General features: G+C 43.3%; 1 protein-coding gene across 2 annotated transcripts in view; it reads left to right on the top strand.

Moving 5' to 3' along the window:
- Positions 1-5,994, top strand: part of CHST11 (carbohydrate sulfotransferase 11) — a 174,242-nt gene extending 168,248 nt beyond the window's left edge. For both annotated transcript variants that reach the window (XM_075502404.1, XM_075502412.1), the window contains exon 3: positions 4,088-5,994. In XM_075502404.1, coding sequence (XP_075358519.1) covers positions 4,088-4,936 — 849 coding nt within the window. In that variant the 3' untranslated portion in view covers positions 4,937-5,994. The remainder of the gene's footprint in view (positions 1-4,087) is intronic.
- Positions 5,995-19,974: the final 13,980 nt, after the last annotated feature.

Here is a 19,974-nt window from a genome sequence, read left to right as displayed (position 1 = left end):
CACTGCTCTCAGGCTAACCTGCACACATGCTTAAAAGTGCCCTCTCCGAAAGTGGGCTGTATTTAGGCCATCACTTCTTGTGGCTTCTTGAACTGCAGGATCGGCAGGGACCTCTGGTGATGACCACAGATGCAGCAATCAGTGTCCGGGCAGGAGCTGTGCTCTCACAACTCCGCTGTAGCCACATCTATAACAGCTTTGGGGGAAGACAGGCCATGGCCCTAATTGTTTGACTTGCCCTTCACTATCCATGGTTTTAAAGATATCTGTCCCTTGGATCTTATCTCTCTGGCTGCTTAAATCTGTAGGGTGTATTTTCCTCTTTAGTTGTGAGCACATTTTCACTGGCCAAGTGGACCTCTAGTTTAAATAAATGTAGTTCCAGTCTCGTGTAATCTTATTCTTTTCCCAGTTCCCCTCACCAGCTTCAGGAGTGAAATTATTATGTGGCTTGAAAGCCTTGCCTGTAACTTAAAATGTGGAGGAACCATATTAGCACCAGGTAACTCAGTGTTAATATATAATTTCAAAATAACAAACTGAAAAATGCTGTTATGATTACCTTGCATGGTGCTGTAGGCTCTGGGAACCATAGAGCATGTCCTCTGTGGTTTGCAGCTTACGAGGAAGAATTCGGTGGTTCTGCAGGAGCTCCGTTAAAGGCTCTCCGGTGCCTTACTCGACTTTCCACTAGTGCAGTGCGAGTGTGGCTTTCATGTCGCCCACTCCTTCAGCAAGAGGGCTGTTACCATTAAACCTCAAGGAGAGCCAGGAGGACTCTGCTTCTCTGGGGGAAGCAGGTAGGTCAGCTCTCCCAGGGTGCATCGGGTGCGTTGGTCAGCTGCAGAAGAACATGGGTTTTGATACAGTTGGCATCATTCTAGGACAGTCACTAAATTGGCCTTTTTTTTCAATATTTTTTCAATAAGCTGAAGTCAGTAGGCCAAAAAAAAACCCCCAAAGTAGAGCTTTCAAAACTGTAATTCCTACATGGTCCCTCATCCATCACCCGTACCAAATGGTACTGTAATTTATGAGAATAGGGCAATGCCCTTTTAGTGTTACATTGATATTTAATATGTGTTCTGTGTGCTACCAGACAGGCCAGAGCACGTGCAGAGCTGACCCTGCGGTGTTGCTTTATACTTAGTAAATGTAGCTGACCAAGCTTGTGTGCCGTTTCTTCATATTTCTTCCGTGTTAAAAAGAGTGGGAGACAAATAGCACTTCGAAATGCGCAAGTATCATCTTGTAAGTGAATTTAATGTAGCACAACCTCATTTGCAATTGCAAATACTAAGGCTGCATTTTTCCCCTTACTCCGAATGCCTGAATATCTCATTAATGTTAATGTATGGGAAGAATTGCTAGCCTATTGATGTAGGAATGAAATCAGGAGCAAAGCACAGCTCTACAAAGATTCATCTGCAGATTAGAGTCTGAAGCAGCCATTAGATTATCAAATCTGACCTTCTATCTAATACAGGCCCTAGAATCTCATCCACTTAATTCTGTATTTATCCCAAGAACAGCACCAGAAAAGCAAATACAATGCATTAACATATTGTAAGGTAGCAGTGTATTCAGGCATTTCTTGGGTTTTTTTACTCTAGGACTAGAGGCAAACAGCAGTACTGTGCTATATGATATTGATGAAAATCTGCAGGAGGAGAGATTTCAGCATTTTATGTGTCTGCAGAGGAGAATTTGTATGTCTGTGTGTTTGCATAGGGTTTTGTTTAGTTCTTTGAAAATTACTCACTGGTAACTCTAACCAGTATAGAGCTGACCATTAGTTCTGTTTCTCTCTGAGGACAACATAAATTGAAATAGGGATTTTATATTTTTTTTAACAGAAAAAGTAATTTTCTTCAAAAATCTGTGTGGTCCTTGACAACTGCTTCCTACCGTCTTATTTTGGAAACTCCCTCCCAGTCAGTTTTCCTAGGAAACATGAAGCACATTTCACATCTGGCTTCTCATCTCTTGGACTATAACACAAAACTGCCCTTGAAATGCACCTGGGAGGTATTCGGGGGGATACCACACACGCACACAAGACGAGCCAAGCTGTCTAAAGGAGCTGCACTGGGCTATTGCATGTTTTAACCATTAGCCAACATTTTGCTGAACAAAGGGGCTAAAGAGATGAGATGAGGCAAGTATCAAGGAATTCAGAGGAGAAGTGGTGGGTGGCACTGTACAAAATACAGAGGTCCCAGGCTTGGCACAGAAATGCTGTCCTGAAGAAGAAAATCCTTCTGCCCAAATTTGAGGTGCACTAGCCCCTTGGTGTTACCCATCCCACGAGAACGTTCCTCTGCAACCCACCACAGCTCAGAGGGAGGGAGAGGCTCTGCTGTTCGCGTGTTGCAAAAGCTTTTGCTCCCCCTTGGGCGGGTGAAACCTGGGCTCTTAGGGCTTGTCTGTAACGATACAATTTCTATCTCCTTTCCCTCCAAAGCTCAGAAATCCTGCAACTGGCTTGGTCCCATCTTGGGGTTTGGTTTGGGTTTTGCCTCTAAAGTGCATTTGGATCCTGTTCTTTGAGGGGTTTTTTAATATGAATCAGGGCTAACTACTGGTATTGAAAGCAGAGATTTGACCCATGACTGCAGGAACTGGAGGTTCAGTGTGAACCCCCAAGCTGGTGCAAAACCATTTGCCAAGGGTATTATACCGTCAAGGGGGAAGACCTGTATAACCAAAGGCTGTACACCCCCATAGCAGATGTGCACAGTCTACACTGCCTCAACTGCTTCATTGCCGTGCCCTGTGATTCATGTTAACCTAACTAGAAGGTATCAGATAAACACTTTTGAAAGACTCAGCATTCAAGAAGGCATCTCAGACCTCCTTGCCTATCAGTTAGGAAGGTCACTACTTGCCTTAATACTTGGCTTTGAGGCTAAACTAATTATTGTGCGTAAGGCTCTTTGAAGTCCACAGGTAAGTGAGGTTAAGTAAATGTAAATAACATTACCAAAACCTTCCCCCTGCTGCTTTGATGCAATTTATTCAGAATACGTAAAAAGGCATTTGTAGCAGTGAGGGTAGGGCTGCACAGCAAAACACCGTGCCATGCAGAGACACCTCAGATGGCTCTGAGCATCCAAACGCAGGAGCCCTGCGTCGGCATGGTCCTTCGCTTGGGCCGATATTCCCTGTTTCCCAGAGGAACTCATTACCTGCCTTAGCAGAAGCTCTTGCTGTTGTCACTGGACACAGCCTGGGCAGGAGGTGGCTGGAGGCGAAACCGTGGTCATCTCTGTGCAGCTGTCCTCTGGGGTCCCCAAGACAGATTACAGCCTCTCCAAAGTATCCAGTAGCAGTAGAAAGTTAGGGCGCTATTAACAAAATAATAAAAGGCTATGGGTGAATATAGTGCCGTGTGTGTTAGAAGGCCACACAGTCTTTCCGTCTCTGTCAATATGGCTTTAGCAGAGAGGCAAATTTATAGCTAATATTCTCCCTGCTCCTCAAGAAATCACATCTGAGTTCCCCTTGGGGAGTAGCAGGAATCTCTGTGGGCTTCATTTCTTCTGCCAAGGTCATAGCCAAGAAACAAGCCGTGATTATTAATTCTCTAGCATAAACGACATCAGCAACAAGAGCACATACTGTTTTCATTTTGACAAATTTTCCAGCTCTGGTGTCTTCCTGCCCCATCTCAGCAGCAAAAGGTCAGGCACAGCAGCAGGGTCCAGCACTGCTGTAGCCGTGGGACGGACTGCAGAGTGGAGGGAAGATGTTTTCCAGGACTAAGAAAAGCAGTGACCGCATCTCAGCATGAGGGTGCTGTAAATACACTTGCCACCAGGCTCTGTGGGCGCTTGTGCTCCTTTGGGTTGGCTTCAAAGCAAAGCCGTGGACACTTTCTTTGTGAACAGCATTTAAGCAGCACATATCAAGAAGTTTGGAGACAAAAAGAGTTTATCTTCTAGCACAGGAACCATTTTACTCAGTGGCATAACGAACTGTTCTGTACAGGCAGTAATCTACTTTTCTATGAATTTGTATAATAAGCAAAAAGGCAGTAAGAGTTTCCCAGCTGCTTGACTTACCAGTGCCTGTGCTTTCTTTGCAGTTGTCCAACACAGCAATTCTTCATCAGATTAGACGAGACCAAGTGACAGACACGTGCCGAGCAAACAGTGTATCTAGCAGGAAGCGCCGCGTGCTGACACCCAACGATCTCAAACACCTGGTCGTGGATGAAGATCATGAAATGATCTATTGCTATGTTCCCAAAGTGGCCTGCACAAACTGGAAGAGAGTCATGATGGTTTTGACGGGAAGAGGCAAGTACAGTGATCCGATGGAAATCCCAGCCAACGAAGCCCATGTGTCTTCGAACCTGAAGACCCTCAACCAGTACAGCATCCCAGAGATCAACCACCGCTTGAAAAACTACATGAAGTTCCTCTTTGTTCGCGAGCCTTTCGAGAGACTGGTGTCAGCCTACAGGAACAAGTTCACCCAGAAGTACAACACCTCCTTCCACAAGCGATACGGCACCAAAATCGTGAGGCGCCAGAGGAAAAACGCAACCCAGGAAGCTCTGCGTAAAGGCGATGACGTGAAATTTGAAGAGTTTGTGGCGTATCTCATCGACCCGCACACCCAAAGAGAAGAGCCCTTCAACGAGCACTGGCAGACTGTGTACTCCCTCTGCCACCCTTGCCACATCCACTACGACCTCATAGGAAAATACGAAACGCTTGAAGAGGATTCGAATTACATTCTCCAGCTGGCGGGAGTAGGCAACTACCTGAAGTTCCCCACCTATGCAAAGTCTACGAGAACTACGGACGAAATGACCACAGAGTTCTTCCAGAACATCAGCTCCGAGCACCAAACGCAGCTGTATGAAGTCTACAAACTTGATTTTTTAATGTTCAATTACTCAGTGCCAAGCTACCTGAAATTGGAATGAGGGATGGGTCGGGGGGAGAGAGGGGAGAGAAAGCCTGTTTTATTTAAGATTTTTATTTGTCATAATAAATATGGAGAATGGGTTATTTTGTAAATTAATATTTTCTTTTTTTGAATGATGCTGCGAGCAGCACAGTCAAAATTATTTAAATCAACTGTAAGAAAGGACAGCTCTCTTTGCAGGGTAACAGGATTGTGATCTAGCTGTAGAAATGAATAATACTGCTACACTGTTTAAAAAAAATGTTAATTGTGTTCTGGTGAAGTTCATTGATCTTTCATTCCTCCAATTCTAATTAATGTTATTTATACTTATTTAAAACATGGTCTCTTGGTAGGTGTCACTTCAGCAGCAGAGATAAGATAACATTTGGACACAAAGAGTCTGGGTTTGTGCTTTCCTCAGTTGAGCTTGTCTCTGGGTAATAATATTCTTCCATTAGCCGTTGATGCAGGTAAATACAGGAATGGTTCTTGATACCACACGCTTTGAGAAGAGTGGTGGAAATAATTTCTTCAGGAAGTGATATTGCACTTAAGTGTATTAAAAAAATCTATCTTTCTAGCCCTGAAAGGGAAAAGTAAAACAGATTTTGATAGATTCATGATATCTAAAACCCATGACTGAAAGAAATGTGAATGTATTCCTTGGGAAGAGAAACCATGAACGTTTTATAAGTCTGGACTTAATGATTTTATCAGAATATAACCAGTCCCATTGTCTCTTAATTTAAAGCCTGCCAGCCCAAATGAATGCAGATTTGCAGATGGTCCATCAGAAAAAATCAGCATTTTGAAAGTGACTGTAGAGGTTTTTGAATGCCCAAAGCAATTGGCATTGACTTAATTCATACCCAGGATGGGGGTGGGGGCGGGGGCAGCTCCATCCTCTGCAAGTCATGCCTCCCTAATTGATCTTACGATGGGCAACGAAAATTGGCTCAAAAAACACTGGTCACGATACGTTGCTATAAAAGATGTCATTTGAAAAGTCAGAAAGTCATCTTGGTGTTGATCTCTAAGCATGCAAGGCAATAAAAAAGTTCTCTCATCTTCCTACATGCTGGTTTCATGGCTTTTTCCTAGGGGGAGGGGAAGTCGTCTTTTTTTAGTTGATGCCAAATACCACTGACAGAGATGTTTCCGATTGCCAGTGGGTTAGTATTTCATCTAAGTCAGCTCTAGTGTGAGACCGTGACCTTTTTATTTAAGGTCAACATCTCAGTAGCAGTTGCTTTGTTTATAACAGCTTGTTGGGATGGCAGATTGTACCAGGCATAGCACACCCAGCGATTGTTTTGGGCAAGGAAGTAGTAATCTATTCACAGCAAATAAATACTGCAAAATGAGATTTCAGAGTGGCTCTACTAGCAAGCTCCGTGGGCAGAAGTACAGGCTGCTCCAAACGTTGCTTTAGTTTGATGCAGGTGAGGTGTACGGCCAAGCGGGCGGCAGGCGCCTGCCTGGGGAATGGTCCGTAGCCGCTTCAGGCTGCCCCGTCCTGAGCCGGCAGCGCCGGCAGCCAGCGGATGGGCAGAAGGAGGCAGAGCCTGAAGCGCACGCACCTGTGGGAACCTAAAATCTGCTTTAAAGTTGAACGATTGTTAAAACGGGGTTTTGACTTGCCTGCGTGTCAATCTTAGGAGCAAACCCAACCCTTCCAAAAATTAGTGAAGGTTTAAATAAACTCAGCTGAAGGCAGAGCTGTTTCAACAGTATCAGAGCCAGATCCTGAAAATGTCGTACTGTACAGTAGCCGATAATCCCCACTGAATTACATTAGTCTCCAGGACACATGGTTAAAGAAGAAAAATAAGTTCCGTCTTATTTATAAAAATAAGTCGCCGAATAAATCTCGGCGAAGAACAAATTAACATAACAAACAGCAGCTGAAGTCCTTTCAAAATTGGATTTGTTCTTAGCCAGGATTCGGGTCATTATTTTTTTATCATACCCTACAAATAAATCTCTCATCCATTCTGGAATAGCCACAGTTTTCATAACCCAGGTCCTATTTATAACCCAGAGCGCTGACCCAGTGGCTGGTGAAGAGCCGGCTGTCTGCGCCTAACAGCTCCGAATTCCTGAGCGGTTGCTGATCGCTGGCTGCTGTTTTACTTGAAAGCAGTTTTGTCTCATTTAGAGTATGCAGAGCTGTTGCAAGTGCCTATCACAGCGTGCCCTGGCTTTCTTTTGTTCGTAGTTCAATGGTTATATGTTTGTTTAAAAAAAAAAAAAAAAATCTGTCTGAGGGTGGATTTCCCCGCTCCCCCTCCAGTATTTCCCGCAAGCTATTTGTGTGCTTGTTTGGTCTTGTATCCAACAGTGCTCATATTTTCGTCCAATTTTCTCTTCAGTTAGCTCTTAATCCCTCCAACAGATTGTGATGCGAATTTTTCATTTCAGAAAAAAGTTGCTTCAGAAAGTAAATATTTTAAAAATGGGATGTGCTTCCCTCTTTCTTTTTGTACTTTTCTCTGTCTTCACCATGTTTTTATCTGTTCTGAAATACTGTCTGTAGTTTCACTGCTTTGGAGACACAAAACCCCTGTTTGACAGCTGTGATGATAGAAAAGCTTTAGGAGAAAAATACGTTCAGGAGATCTGAGGGGCGAGTGCTGCTCCAGCCAGGATTTTGGGTTTGATTACCCAAATTCTGCCTCCCCCCAGAGGCCTGCCCTACGGGAGGATGCTCAGCACTGAGATGGCTTTTATGTGGTCTTAAGCAGGTACTTAAAAGTCACTTGCTTTTTAAAAATCTTGATCCCAAACTACTACAAAACTGTCCGTTTAGTGTGTTATGTCTGTTTTGGAGTGCTGTGAATGGGCTGTAGATCTGTGTTTAAAATGAACAGCTGACGTGCTGGATGTGACCGTGTCCTGCGCCTTGAGCACGAAGCCCTCACCAGGTCAGAGGAGGACCACAAATGTTAAGGAATAGGCTTTTTTTTTTGGTCTACTGAGTGCATTGTTTTGACTGAGCCAAAAAATATCTCTTTCCACTGCTCCCACACAGGAGGATGTTCAGGGTGGTTTCTCCTCATCTCAGTGCGGGGGCAGCCGGGGAACCGGGTTGGTTTTACCCCATCTCTTCACTGGGTTTCCCAGCCAGAGGAGCGGGTTCTGCTCCCGAGCCCTGCCTCCCTCCCGGGTTCATTTCTGCTGTGGCCACAGCTGGTCCCAGGAGACAGAACAGGCAAAACTGCAGCCACAGCAAAATTCAAAATACAGATGTGCCCGTGGGGCCCCAAGGGCCACCCGGGGAGCTGCTCTTTTAGAAGGATGTGTATTAGTTGAGCAGTGGTGAGTGCAGACGGACCCAGCGGGGAAGGACGGACCCGCTGGGCTTGAGGAGCGCTGAGCTGGGCTTGAGGAGCGCTGATTCCCATCTCTGAGCGGCTGGTGCCTCCCCGTCATTTGGCAGGACCAGCACTGAGCCCAGCAGTGCCCGCGGCTCCTTGCCCAGCACAATGCCCACAGCTGGGGGCCCGTTCCCCCCGATGGCCCCAAGCACCCGAACCTGGAGCTCAGGCTGGATTTGGCCCATCTGAACATGGTGGTGACTCCTGGCAGTGGGAGGTTCCCCCAGACCTGACTTGGTCCATGCTTCAGCCTCTTCATAAACCGTGCCCGTTATCACAGAAATGTGCAAACTGCCTGAACCATGCGCTGCGTAAGACAAGTGAATTAAATAATCCACAAGCAGAAGTGCTTTTAGAAGTAAGTTGACCCCAGATGTTTTAGGGTTTCACTGTAGTCTGCTGCACTTTTCAGGTACAAAAAGGGACTGTCCTTACTATTACTCTTGTTACAGAGAGTGTTATTTTCTTACATGCATGCACAATACAATGTGTACGAATAATTTAACATCGATGTGGGGTTGGATTTTTTTTTTTAACCTATTTGTATGCAGTAGAAGGCTTGTTGTAGAAAAGCATCTCCTCATACCTAAATATACTGTTAATAAAGAAAAAAGCTAAATTATACATTGCCAACACAAGTGTGAACTGCTCATGAATCTTTCCTTAAAAAAGCCATTCAAGCCTGATTATTTTTCTAAGTAACTTCAATTAAATTGAAGAAAGAAAGTTCCTCTCTGTGTGCTTTATTTCTGGCTTATGCTTTCAGGGCTGAGGGTGGGATTTTTGTCTGCATAGCTTTGCTTTCTCACAAGGGTTATTGTGACAGGACAAGCAGGAGACTCAAAATTATCTACTGCTATGGAGCAGGAAAGCTAAATTCATCTGACAATATCCCTCTTGCTCCCTTCCTTCCCAGCCAGCGAGGATGAGGGCTGTCGTTAAGACCTGTCGCATGCCCAGAAACATCGTCCCACCTCAAGCAAGGGTGTTCCTTAGAGTCGGTCAGATGACATAAACTCCAGCTATCTGATGAGCCATGTGCTTGCCCACCTTCATGTGAATTCGCGAACGATGGCTTTGAGTTAAACATTTCCAGCAGTCCCCAAACCTGCGTGGTCTCGTCCATGGTTTTCACTAAGGCCAGAAAGCTGGGCTTTGAAGACAAAATTGGGTGAGGAAATCAGCACCATAAATTATACTTAGGAAAAACATACATTTAGAAAATAACTGCTCACCATCCTGACCGTGTTGTTGGAAGGGACCCTGGAGGTCAGCTGGGCCACCCTACTGCTGAAGGTCACCAAGACTAGGTTGGCCGTGGTTTTGGCTAGCCAAGGCTTCAATACCTCTGTGGATGGAGGGCTCAGAGCCTCTCTGGGCAACCTGTTCCAGTGCCGTACTACCCTCCCAGCAGAGATGTGTTTTTGTCCTAGTGGCCACTGTGAGACTCCTGGCCTTCAACGTGTGTCCATCATCTGTCACTACTGGAGGAAGAGTTAGGATACACTTCCTTTGTAAGTCCCCTTCAAGTCGTTGTAGACTGCTATTAGATTCCCAGTTAGCCCTGTTGTCACCAGACTAAATAAGGTCAGATCCCTCAAAGTGTCCTTTTCGGTTATGAGCTTTAGGTCACTGAACATCTTGGTAGCCCATCACTGTATCCTCTCCAGCATCTCAACAACCCTTCTTGAGTTGGGGAGGACCCCAAAACTGGATGCCGTATTCTGGGTGCAGCACTGCCAGTTGCGAACAGCCCATTTAATCTGCCAGCCCCACTCCCCACAAGGCAAACATTACTCACAATGAGAGCAGAGACAAACAGAAAATAGGAGCTCTGCTGAGAAGATGTCATAGGGCATGGTGGGGCACTGGCTGTCTTTAGAGCCCAAGCCCATTCCCACCTCAAACACCCCACCATCCTGCACTCCCTCATTAACAGGCAGAACTGCAGCACAGCTTCCTGAAATCACAGCCCGGCTGTGCAGTATTAAGACAACAAACTTCACATTTCAAAACATCAGTGATTTGTTTCCTCTACAAGCTCAATCAGAGAGGGAGATAATTAAGAAGGTCTTGAGAAGGACTTGATCTAAGTGAGCGATTAGCCTGGCTCCAGCCACTGTGCTGATTGCTCTACCTCCCTTGACAGCTTGGCTGGGCAAGGATTACGTCCGCTTCAAAGCGGTGCGGTCCTGTTCTTGCAGTACATGGGTCTAAGCAAGCCACTACACTGCCCTGAGAGAGTCCAGCAGCTTCAATGACATCTGCATTCACAAAGATGAAATGCGGTGTGCGCAGAAACGAGGGCCAGGAGAAAGCCTCTGGCTGCATGGGGGCAGGTGGGGCTGGGCACGCCAGGGGACCGAGCCCAGGCAAGCGGGGGGCAGCAGCTGCAGAGCTCAGCCACGGATGGGCTGAGTTGGGAGGGGGGGCTTTAGAGAGTTGATATCACATGCACACAAAAAAGGAAAGTTCCATGTTTGGGATAAAGGGGTAAGAAGCGGCCTCTCCGCTCATCTCTTGGGTGCACAGCTCCTGGGCGAATTTCTTCATTGCTTGTAAGATAGCGGAGAAGAACCCGATCCCTGATACTGCCACAGGGACTGACAAAATTGGATTTGCTCCAGTGGAAGGAAGCATGAGGATTTGTCTTTTTGGCAAGCCTCAATTTTTCCGTTACGTTATTAAAAATTTTACAAAATCCCTTCCCTTTCATACCCAGCGTACAGCTTCTGCCCCGCGGCTGCTCCCCGGTACAGACCACCGGCGGCTGCTGTACGACAGGAGAGCTGGTGGCAGCAGGACCGTGGCACCCCCGGGCACTGGGAATATGAGTGTGGAGCTCTGGGGGATGCAATGTAGTGGCAGGATCCTGTACGGCTGCGGTGTCCTCTCGCCTGGGCAAGTGACAAGATCACGCAATAAGCCCAGTGGAGATGGTGCAAAGTTTGAAGCAATCCTGTCCCTGTGGTCGTAACGCTCTCCGTGTGGGCACGAGCTCTGCCAACACTTCCCAACCTTTGTTTGGACGAAAACATATTTCACTTAATTCTACCATAATTACAAAAAAACTAAATAAATCTGGGAAACTGGAAGGAAGAAAGAAAAAAAAAACGAAACAAATGCAGCCAAGTGGAAACTAGAGCATATGCTTCCCGACCGGCAGTGCCGTGCTTTTCTCGCTAGCCGCGTTACACATCATCACGTACAAGACTCCTGATGCCACAGAAAAATATCTTGCTTTTGCAGTTGCACTTACAACTTTGCCAAAGATTGAGAATTTTGAAAAATGAGAGTCTGGTTTTATTCTTCAGTGCACTGAAGAGCAACATATCCAAAAGCCACCTCCCCAAATTGCATGCAAACCAGTTCTTTTAAAAAAATCTGTGTTAAAAGAAAAAGATCAACTTTATTTCCCCTATTGAAATGATGAACAGCAGACCTTTTCCCCCGTTGCTACAAATGTCAATCTACTGGAGTGCTCAGCCTCCCGACTGAGATTCAACTCACTGTCATTAAATGGCTTCTGTCGGCTCAGTCAGAGGCATTTGGGACTGAAAATAGTGACTTATTCATGGAGGAAAAATATAGAGACTATTTTCATTCATTTATAAGTTGTTAAAAATATCTTTTGCCAATATTTTTAAAAATGTTACTGACTTTGACATTGAAATTGTATTCCTCTGTCCCTCTTTTTTGAGTAAATGCAGACCTGAGATAACATTTCTTTAGGTGTTTAGTAGTACACATCCTATCAGTATGCAACAAATGGCCAGAGCATTTTGGAAAATGAGACATGGCATTTAAAGTAAAATTATGTGGGTTTGAAAATCTCATTTCAATCAGAGTTTTTAATTAAAAAACAAACAACCAGCAAAGCTGTTTTCCTCAGTCAGAGAAAAATCAATCCACAAGTTTATGCCCTTGTTTCTATTTTTTTACTAATACATAAAGCTGTCAGGGTAACATGTGGCTGAATAATAACAGTTAAGCCATTAAGCTTCAGCTTATTTTAAAAACTAGAATTATACTGTGGCAATTCGTGACTTGTTAGCTATCGAGAGGTCTCCATACTGTCAGCAGGTATTTGCAGCTCTACATCAAGTCAAAGCCTGCAACCCACAACAGGCCCCAGTTTCCTGTAAAAGCTTCTGCGAAGGTGGGGTTTGGGTATTGCCTAGGCCTTTCTTAGGCTTGATTTATCAGTCTGACCTTAGCAGATAACAATTCTAGCTAAAACAGGTTTGGTTTTATGTCTAAAGTGAGGCGTTCAGGTTTGTTTCAAAGTGATTGTTTGCTCCGTTAACGCACTCAATTACTGTTTTGTTTTTTTTTACTCTTTTTTTTTTTAACTTGAAAGAGATGCCTGTGGAAAAAGGTCGAATCAGAGCAAGCAGCCATGCTATGGAGAGGCAAGTGCTGTTTGCAGAGGCAGCCAAGTAAATGCTGAGCCACCCAGTCAAGAAAAAATATTTTCCTTCCTGGAATTATAGCTATATGTGATTTATTAAGAAACTTGCTTTCAGTTATATGGAAAGACATAACAATTCAGCTATTTTGGATTAATTTTACAATGTACTTTGCTATTTTATCATGAAAATGTCACTGCTGTGTGTGCAATACGATTTTACGTGCAATATGTATCATTCCTACAGCAGATGCTTTTAAGCCTCCCTTTGTCACTTAGGAAAATTTCAAAAATTAAATCCATGATTATTTTTTTACAAAATAAAAATCTTGAAGTCAATGGTGCAAGGATTAGAAGGAGGAAGAGCTGAGCGCAATTCAGGTGAGAAATTAAGTCTGTATGACTATGGAAAAGGAATGCAAGATGGGAGGAAATTTAAGATGGAAAGTCTTGGTTTGGGAAGTCTCCTCGTAGAATCATTTAGGCTGGAAAAGACCTTTAAGATCATTGAGTCCAAGATATTGAGAATTAAATCCGAGGAAAGCGTTTAAGAACACAGTGAGGTGAGTAATCTTGCTTTGCTTATTGTAGCATGGTTCAGGTTACCTGGCGAATCTTTGCCAGGGCTTTTGGAAGCTGATTAAAAACTATGAATGACTCACATATAACGTTAGTGAGTATTTCCATGCTGGGAAATGCAGCCGGAGGAGAGTACATAGGCTCCGTCACGGCTCCGAAACAAGGTGTTACACGCTTAGTTTGCAGTGTCTGGATTTCAAGTCTTGTTTTTCACAAGTGTAAAGATGTCAGGTGGAAAGCATTCAGGTCAACACTTCTAAAGTAATTAACTGGTTTCAGGTTTCTGATATTTTGTGCTTGGTTTTGAAGGGCAGAGGCTCCATCTAAAGCCCTTAGGAACAGTGTGCCCTCCATACCTTAAACCAGGATAAGGCTGCAATCAGCCTTTTGCTCACAGGTGCTGTCGTACTCCCTGTGATGGGTGTTACTGCTAACTGCTCCTTTATTATCAGATTACCTTGCAAAGTGAGCTTTTGAGGTGCGTAGAGATTTCCAGCTGGAGACAGAGGCGTTCGCTTTCCCTCTAGCAGGACATTTCAGTAGATGTATTCAACCAGGTGTGCTCCTGCTTCTGAGTAAAATAACACGCTCACATTTTCCCTTTCATCAAATAAAAAGCCTCAGGATAATCAGCTGAAGAGATGATGGTGATAGCTAATGGCTTCCTTCTGCATCAGAGATCTGGCTGATGGGGTCTGGATATACGTCAGGATAGATGTGAACGGAATGCTGCTGCATGCTGCATTGCCAGATGCTTCCCCCCTTTTTCGGAGGCTGTCAGATAGCGGAGAAGCATCCTAAACCTGGGCATCCTACCCCCCCGTCACTCACAGTGGTTCATTTCTATCAAGTGACCATCAGTCGGCCATGCAGAGCCATTGCGACTCCCTGGATTTTTTGGCCTGAACTTGAAAATTTTATATGAAGACAATTAAATTTGTTGTGGGTTGCTGACTAAGGATTCCAGGCCATACCTCCCATTTCACGAGAGGAATTAAGTTGGTGTCAGGGCTATAAGGAAGCTGGCTCTAGAGCCATTGGCACCCCCCCGTAGCCCTGAGAGGCAAGCACACAGACCCCCTCCTAACTCGGCGGGCAAACCAGGCTGGTTACTGAGCTCGACAGCCGCACCTGACACCGCAGCCCTCCTACTCCTGATCCCGAGGGCTTGTGTTGGAAAAGGGACTCCAGATTATCGAGGGGCTTTCAGAGGCTGCCTGCGAACAGGAGACAGCTGCCCTCCGAGCGTACAGAGGATGAATGGATCTCGCCTAGTCCAGGGGGCTGGAAGGCATATCCTCCTAAAAACAGGAGAAATGGGGGGAAAAAAACCATCTCCTTCTCTTACGTGTGGCAGGAGATTTTTTTATATAGGTATGAAGAGGACTAAATGGATTACAAGACTTGGTCCTTACCTAGCAGGAGACTTGACCATGAACGTATGTGAGGGACACACCCAACCGTGACATGGTCGAGGTAGCAGGGTATCTGCAGCTATGCCGTGCCTCTGAAAAAAAATCAGATGATAACTAAAAATGAGCTTACGCTGAACACCTCAGTTCCATAATATGCCAGAAAACTGGTTGGAATATTGTTAGAGTTGAATGAGAATCAGCAATCAGAAAGGTGAACAGGTGTAAGTTTTGCCTCATGAACACATGTTGTGAGAGGCTTCCTATGGTAATGGGACATTTTTCTGCTTCTTGTAATGAGTGCTAAAAATGTTCAGGTTTGTTTCAGTGCCAGTCTGAAAGCTATACATATTCCAGAGGTATGTATGCATTTATCTGCGCTTTAAGTGCAGCTTCTGTATCTATTAAACATTTATGTAATGCAATAATCTCAAGTCGGAAGGACTTTAAAATATTTACAGTCCTTAATAAATGTTTAAAATGCAATTTTTCTAGCAAACAGCAGAACTGGACTTCCTTTGAAATGATGGACATTTCTGCATCTTCCTGTGTCTCTAGTAAGACATGAGAATACGGAGAACGTGGATTGCAGAGGTATCTGCAAGTTCCCATCCCCTGTGAAGTCAACAAGGTAAAGGAGAACCTAAGCACATGGCTGAGACACCTTGCATGGGGCAGAGCGATGGCCCATGGAGCAGAGGCGGGGTAGCTCAGTCAATACCTTTGGATGAGTTAGAGGAATTGTTGCATGTTCAGTTTTTCTTTCCCGGTTTTCAGCCAAGTCTTACCGTGTACCAGCAACACAGCGGGTGTCTCGGTGACGGCTCTTCCAGCTGTAGAGCTGCCTGAGGTGAAGAACCCCGCACAGCCAGTACTGCATATTCAGCCCAGTGCCAATCCATATTCTGTTTAATGCCAAGACTATATAGTCAGGCTTTGCTCAAAGCAAGGGATTTGGTTCTCTCTAAGGGGCGAGTGTAGTCACAGCTCACGTCAGTCTCGTGCACAGAGCACATAACCAGACGTGGTGTCTAACAGAGCCGGGTTTCATGATCCTTGGCATGGTAACCTTACAGTGCTTTAAAAAAGTCTTTAAAAGAACGAATCAGGTTTCTAATGTGGGAATAAAGCAAAGGCCAGCTGGAAATGGAACCTAGGAATGAGCGCGCCTTTCTGTATCTGAATTCACAGCATTTTAGATCTTTCATTTTGCACAATGACATGCAGGTTTTGTAAGGTTTTTTTTTCAAAGGCCTTAATGTCTTCTGTTACAGAGGGGGACCACGGTTTCCATACATACGTGATAGACTTACACTACCATAGTACTTAGTGGCCTTAATGGATGGGCTCTAAAGAAGCAGCAACGGCAATCTCAAAGCATTAAGATGAAACGAATGAAACAGAGAGGAGTGATCAGCCAGTCTTCATGTATTAGGTAAGTACAGAGCTTACTTACATCTCCACATCATCTACGCTTTTGTCCGCAAAGTCAGATGATCTTGGTACCTGAGCTGATCTCAGTTACCTAATGTGGTCAAGCTTAACAAGCTCACTTCTATTTTGGAAATGCTCCAAACTCCAGAGACACTCTTCTGTTTTAAGTGAAAGCTACCATTCATCTCCTTAGAGCTAGAATTAATCAGACATGTCAAATTTTCCTACGTAACGAGTAAAAATTGGTTCAGTCTTCAAAACAATTGAGATGAAGCATGTCCTAATGTTACTCCAGGATCTTGGATACTATAAGAGAATAAAATAATTGGTTGTGTCAGCTCAGGGAAAAATAGCTGCTTCAAAAACAAACAGGAAAAAAAGGGCTTTGGATGATCTAAAGCTAACCATAGGATGAGGATTCATAGGAAAGTCGTGGATGATTGCTTCCTAAGCATAAGACACGTATTCTTGCCCATAATTTTTGAAAAACCATTTAGAATGTCAATTTTATTAAAATGCTGTTCTACAGTAGACACGACATGGCAACAACTTCATTAATCAAAACCAGGAGATGACAGAAAAAATTAGTAAACAGACAAAATCCGTAAAACTTAGAATGTAAATCTGAGAACTTAGAGATATTAAATCTCGAGGAACCATTCAGAAGTCAATTATTCCCAAAGACGTCTACCATATAATTCATTCAGGACCCTATTTCACTTGCAAAAAGCAGATTCAACATTATTCAAGGAAAGCACTTCCTTGACATCTCAAGACTTTTAGCAACTCTTGAAGAGGAAACAATCTCCCAAAAGAGCAAGTTGAAGAATGCTAAGGAAAGGAAGAAGCAAATTTCAAGTATAGTTTGAACTGAGAAATAAAAGCATAAATAGAGCATATGATGAACTATCCTGCAGATTAAATAAACAACTAGCAGCACTTGAAATCAAATTAGGTTTTTAGCTGCAGAGAAGGTAAAGCCCATGCAGCCCTGCCAATGCTGAATGACTAAGGGGTACACTACTGCTCTTGGGTATCCACCCAGAATATGGCAATCCTGTATATTTACTAAACATGTTGGTTCTTAGCTTTAATTGTGAATTATTCATGTTTTGTTAATACTACATTCCCTAGAGTATCCATGCACAGCATGCATGATGATCCAATTTTCATTGAATTTAACAGAAAGACTTTCCTTTATGACTGTCAGAATGAGGCTTTAATGACAAAACACACCTCTTTTTACCAGTTCTTCCTCCCCACCTTTATATAAAGAAAGCTGATTTTTTAACTTTCAGTACGTATGGGAAAATGATAATCCAAAAGATAACTGAACAACAGACTGACTTGATTAGGAATGGATCAGAGAACACAATTAAAACAATGTATTGTATCACAGAAAACCTAGCCAAAAAGAAAAGAAAAATCCTACTAAGACTTCGCATTGCTTCCAGTACCTTTGGCTAGGTTTTGAACATCATCTTACTCTTTCTAAAGCAGGTTATAATTCAATTACCATATTCTATTGCCATTTTCTGCACCTATAAAGAGACTATCTCCTTTGCAATAGCAATTTTACCATGATAACAATAATAAGGAATTTCAAACACTTCATTTCACAGAGTGCTTATACTACTGTTTCCTGATGTGTGTATTCTGGGTTATTCTTGGACTTGAGAGAGCTTTTCATGATGCTCAGAACTGAAGTGAAATAGCAAATCCATTAAAAAGATGATAGGTCTTATTTTTCCGTCCTGATTCTGCAAACTGTTCTGCATTTATAAAGCCTTAATCCTCATGCTGTTTTAATCTTTGTATAAGAAAAGTCTAATTCAGTTGGCAAATTGTAAAAAGAAGTGAAATTAATTTGCTGCTCGCCAGTTTCTCATCAGCATTCTAAAAGCCTCAATGAAATTAATATATTAAACACACTAGCGGAAGAGGATATGGCAAATTTAAACATCACAGATTAAGGTAAGATGTACAGTGATGCTATAAAACTCGAAATATTGATCTAAATACGTTAAAAGAAAAAATACTCCCCCATATCAAACAGCATAATAAAGCTGTGGAACTATCCTGGCTATATTAACCACTCCAAAAATAAGCTGAAGTCATTCAGTAACTCATCAGAATGCAAAGATCATTTCAAAGCATTACACAGAAAAAGAAAATAAAACACCTACGGTATGAAATGCTTCTGACTCCAAATTTTAAAGCTGCATTTAGTTGTAGTTTAACAAATGAAATTGTCCCTTTCATGCATGCTCGTAGAACAATTGAGATGGTCACAAAATCCTTCAGAATGGCAAATGATACACATTTCAAATAAACTGCCCCTACTTCTATTTACCCTAGGGATATTTCTGAAGTAGATTAAAAAAAAAAAGGAGACAGTAAGTACGGCCAAGCAAGAGCACTCCAACAGTTACTCGGCATCAGGTAACAGACAGTAACTCATACAGGCAAAGAACTGGAGCTTCTGCCTGGTCCGGCTCATCAGCAGAAATGAAAATGGTGCAAGAAGTTGCAGGAGGAGCTTTAAGATGACCTGCAGCTTAAATGAGGTGAATGAGCCGAGATGAACAAGAGTCAAATAAAATAATGCTACATGCTGACAGAAAATCAAATAGACGTGAATCACCCATAGCCCTAATTAGGCTAGAAATTATAAAGGAAGGTATGAAAGGATCTTCTAGCAGGTGGAGGGGAGGAAAACACTTAATGAGTTTTAACACGAGGAGCGATCGTTTTATCTGCCAGATTATAAAATATGGCTGCTTTGATAACAAGAGACAGAATAACATCTCAGGATGTCCCTTTCAATTGTATGATTTGAGCATTACAAAAAGCACACAATTTGTCTCTAATAGCATTTTTGGTAACATTTCTTACAGACACAGACATGAAGTAATTGAGTATTACTGGGATACGTTTAAAAAATCAAGTTGGTGGAATACTGTGGAGACGTTGACTGGACTAGAGTTAAAGTTGGTTTAGGGAGTACAGCTTTTGAGCAGATGATAGATTCTCCGATGTCCAAGAACTCTTTCGTGCCTTCCCCCATATTATCCTCAGGTAGTGGAATAAAACTGCCCCTGAAACTTGGTGGTAAGAGCTTTTTACCTTCATAAAAATAGGTAGCAGAGTTAGCAAACCCTCTATGTTTTTAAAATGCCCCTTCCACAGAGGAATCAAACGCCTTTCGACATCATAGATTATTTACTCCTTGCTCTTCCAGATGTCAAGGTTTTCTCTGCTTTATCACTGTCATACTTCTTTCCCCACTCAAACTCCTCTTTAACCATATCTTACTGAGGGCATTCATTTTTTTCTCACTTCCACCATTCCCCAAAGTATCTCTTTTTCCTCCTCTTCCCCAACTCCTTTCAACATGAGTTATATTTTTCTTGCCATCCTGAAAAACAAGTTTGTGCCTTTTTATTCTTTCCTCCAGATAACTTCCTTCTGTTTGCTCCTGCCTCTCATAATGAATGCTGTGTGAAAGTTTGCACCTCTTTCTTTCCCACAATATGGATTTTGCTCTCTCAACCATGCAATGAACTCCCCTCCTCTTGAAGTACCAAGTTTTCCCATTACACTTTTCCATCACTTATTGTTTCCATGCCCAGATTATTCCAGTCTGTCAACATATTTCCCCTTTTCAAATTTCACTGAATTTGTCCCATTTAACATTTCTTCCCCAATTCCGCAATCTAAACACTCACCCATTTGTCAGCAGACTGTACGAACAGTTGTTGCTTATCTACTGGGAAAATATTTAACACAGTAAGGATACTGCCATGGCTAAATACTACAACACCCTCGCACATCAGAGAAGCAC

The sequence above is a fragment of the Mycteria americana genome, chromosome 1 (assembly GCF_035582795.1).
Source record: "Mycteria americana isolate JAX WOST 10 ecotype Jacksonville Zoo and Gardens chromosome 1, USCA_MyAme_1.0, whole genome shotgun sequence".
Lineage (NCBI taxonomy): Eukaryota > Metazoa > Chordata > Aves > Ciconiiformes > Ciconiidae > Mycteria > Mycteria americana.
The sequence above is the reverse complement of the archived record's forward strand: the minus strand, read 5'-3'. Positions and strand labels throughout refer to the sequence as shown.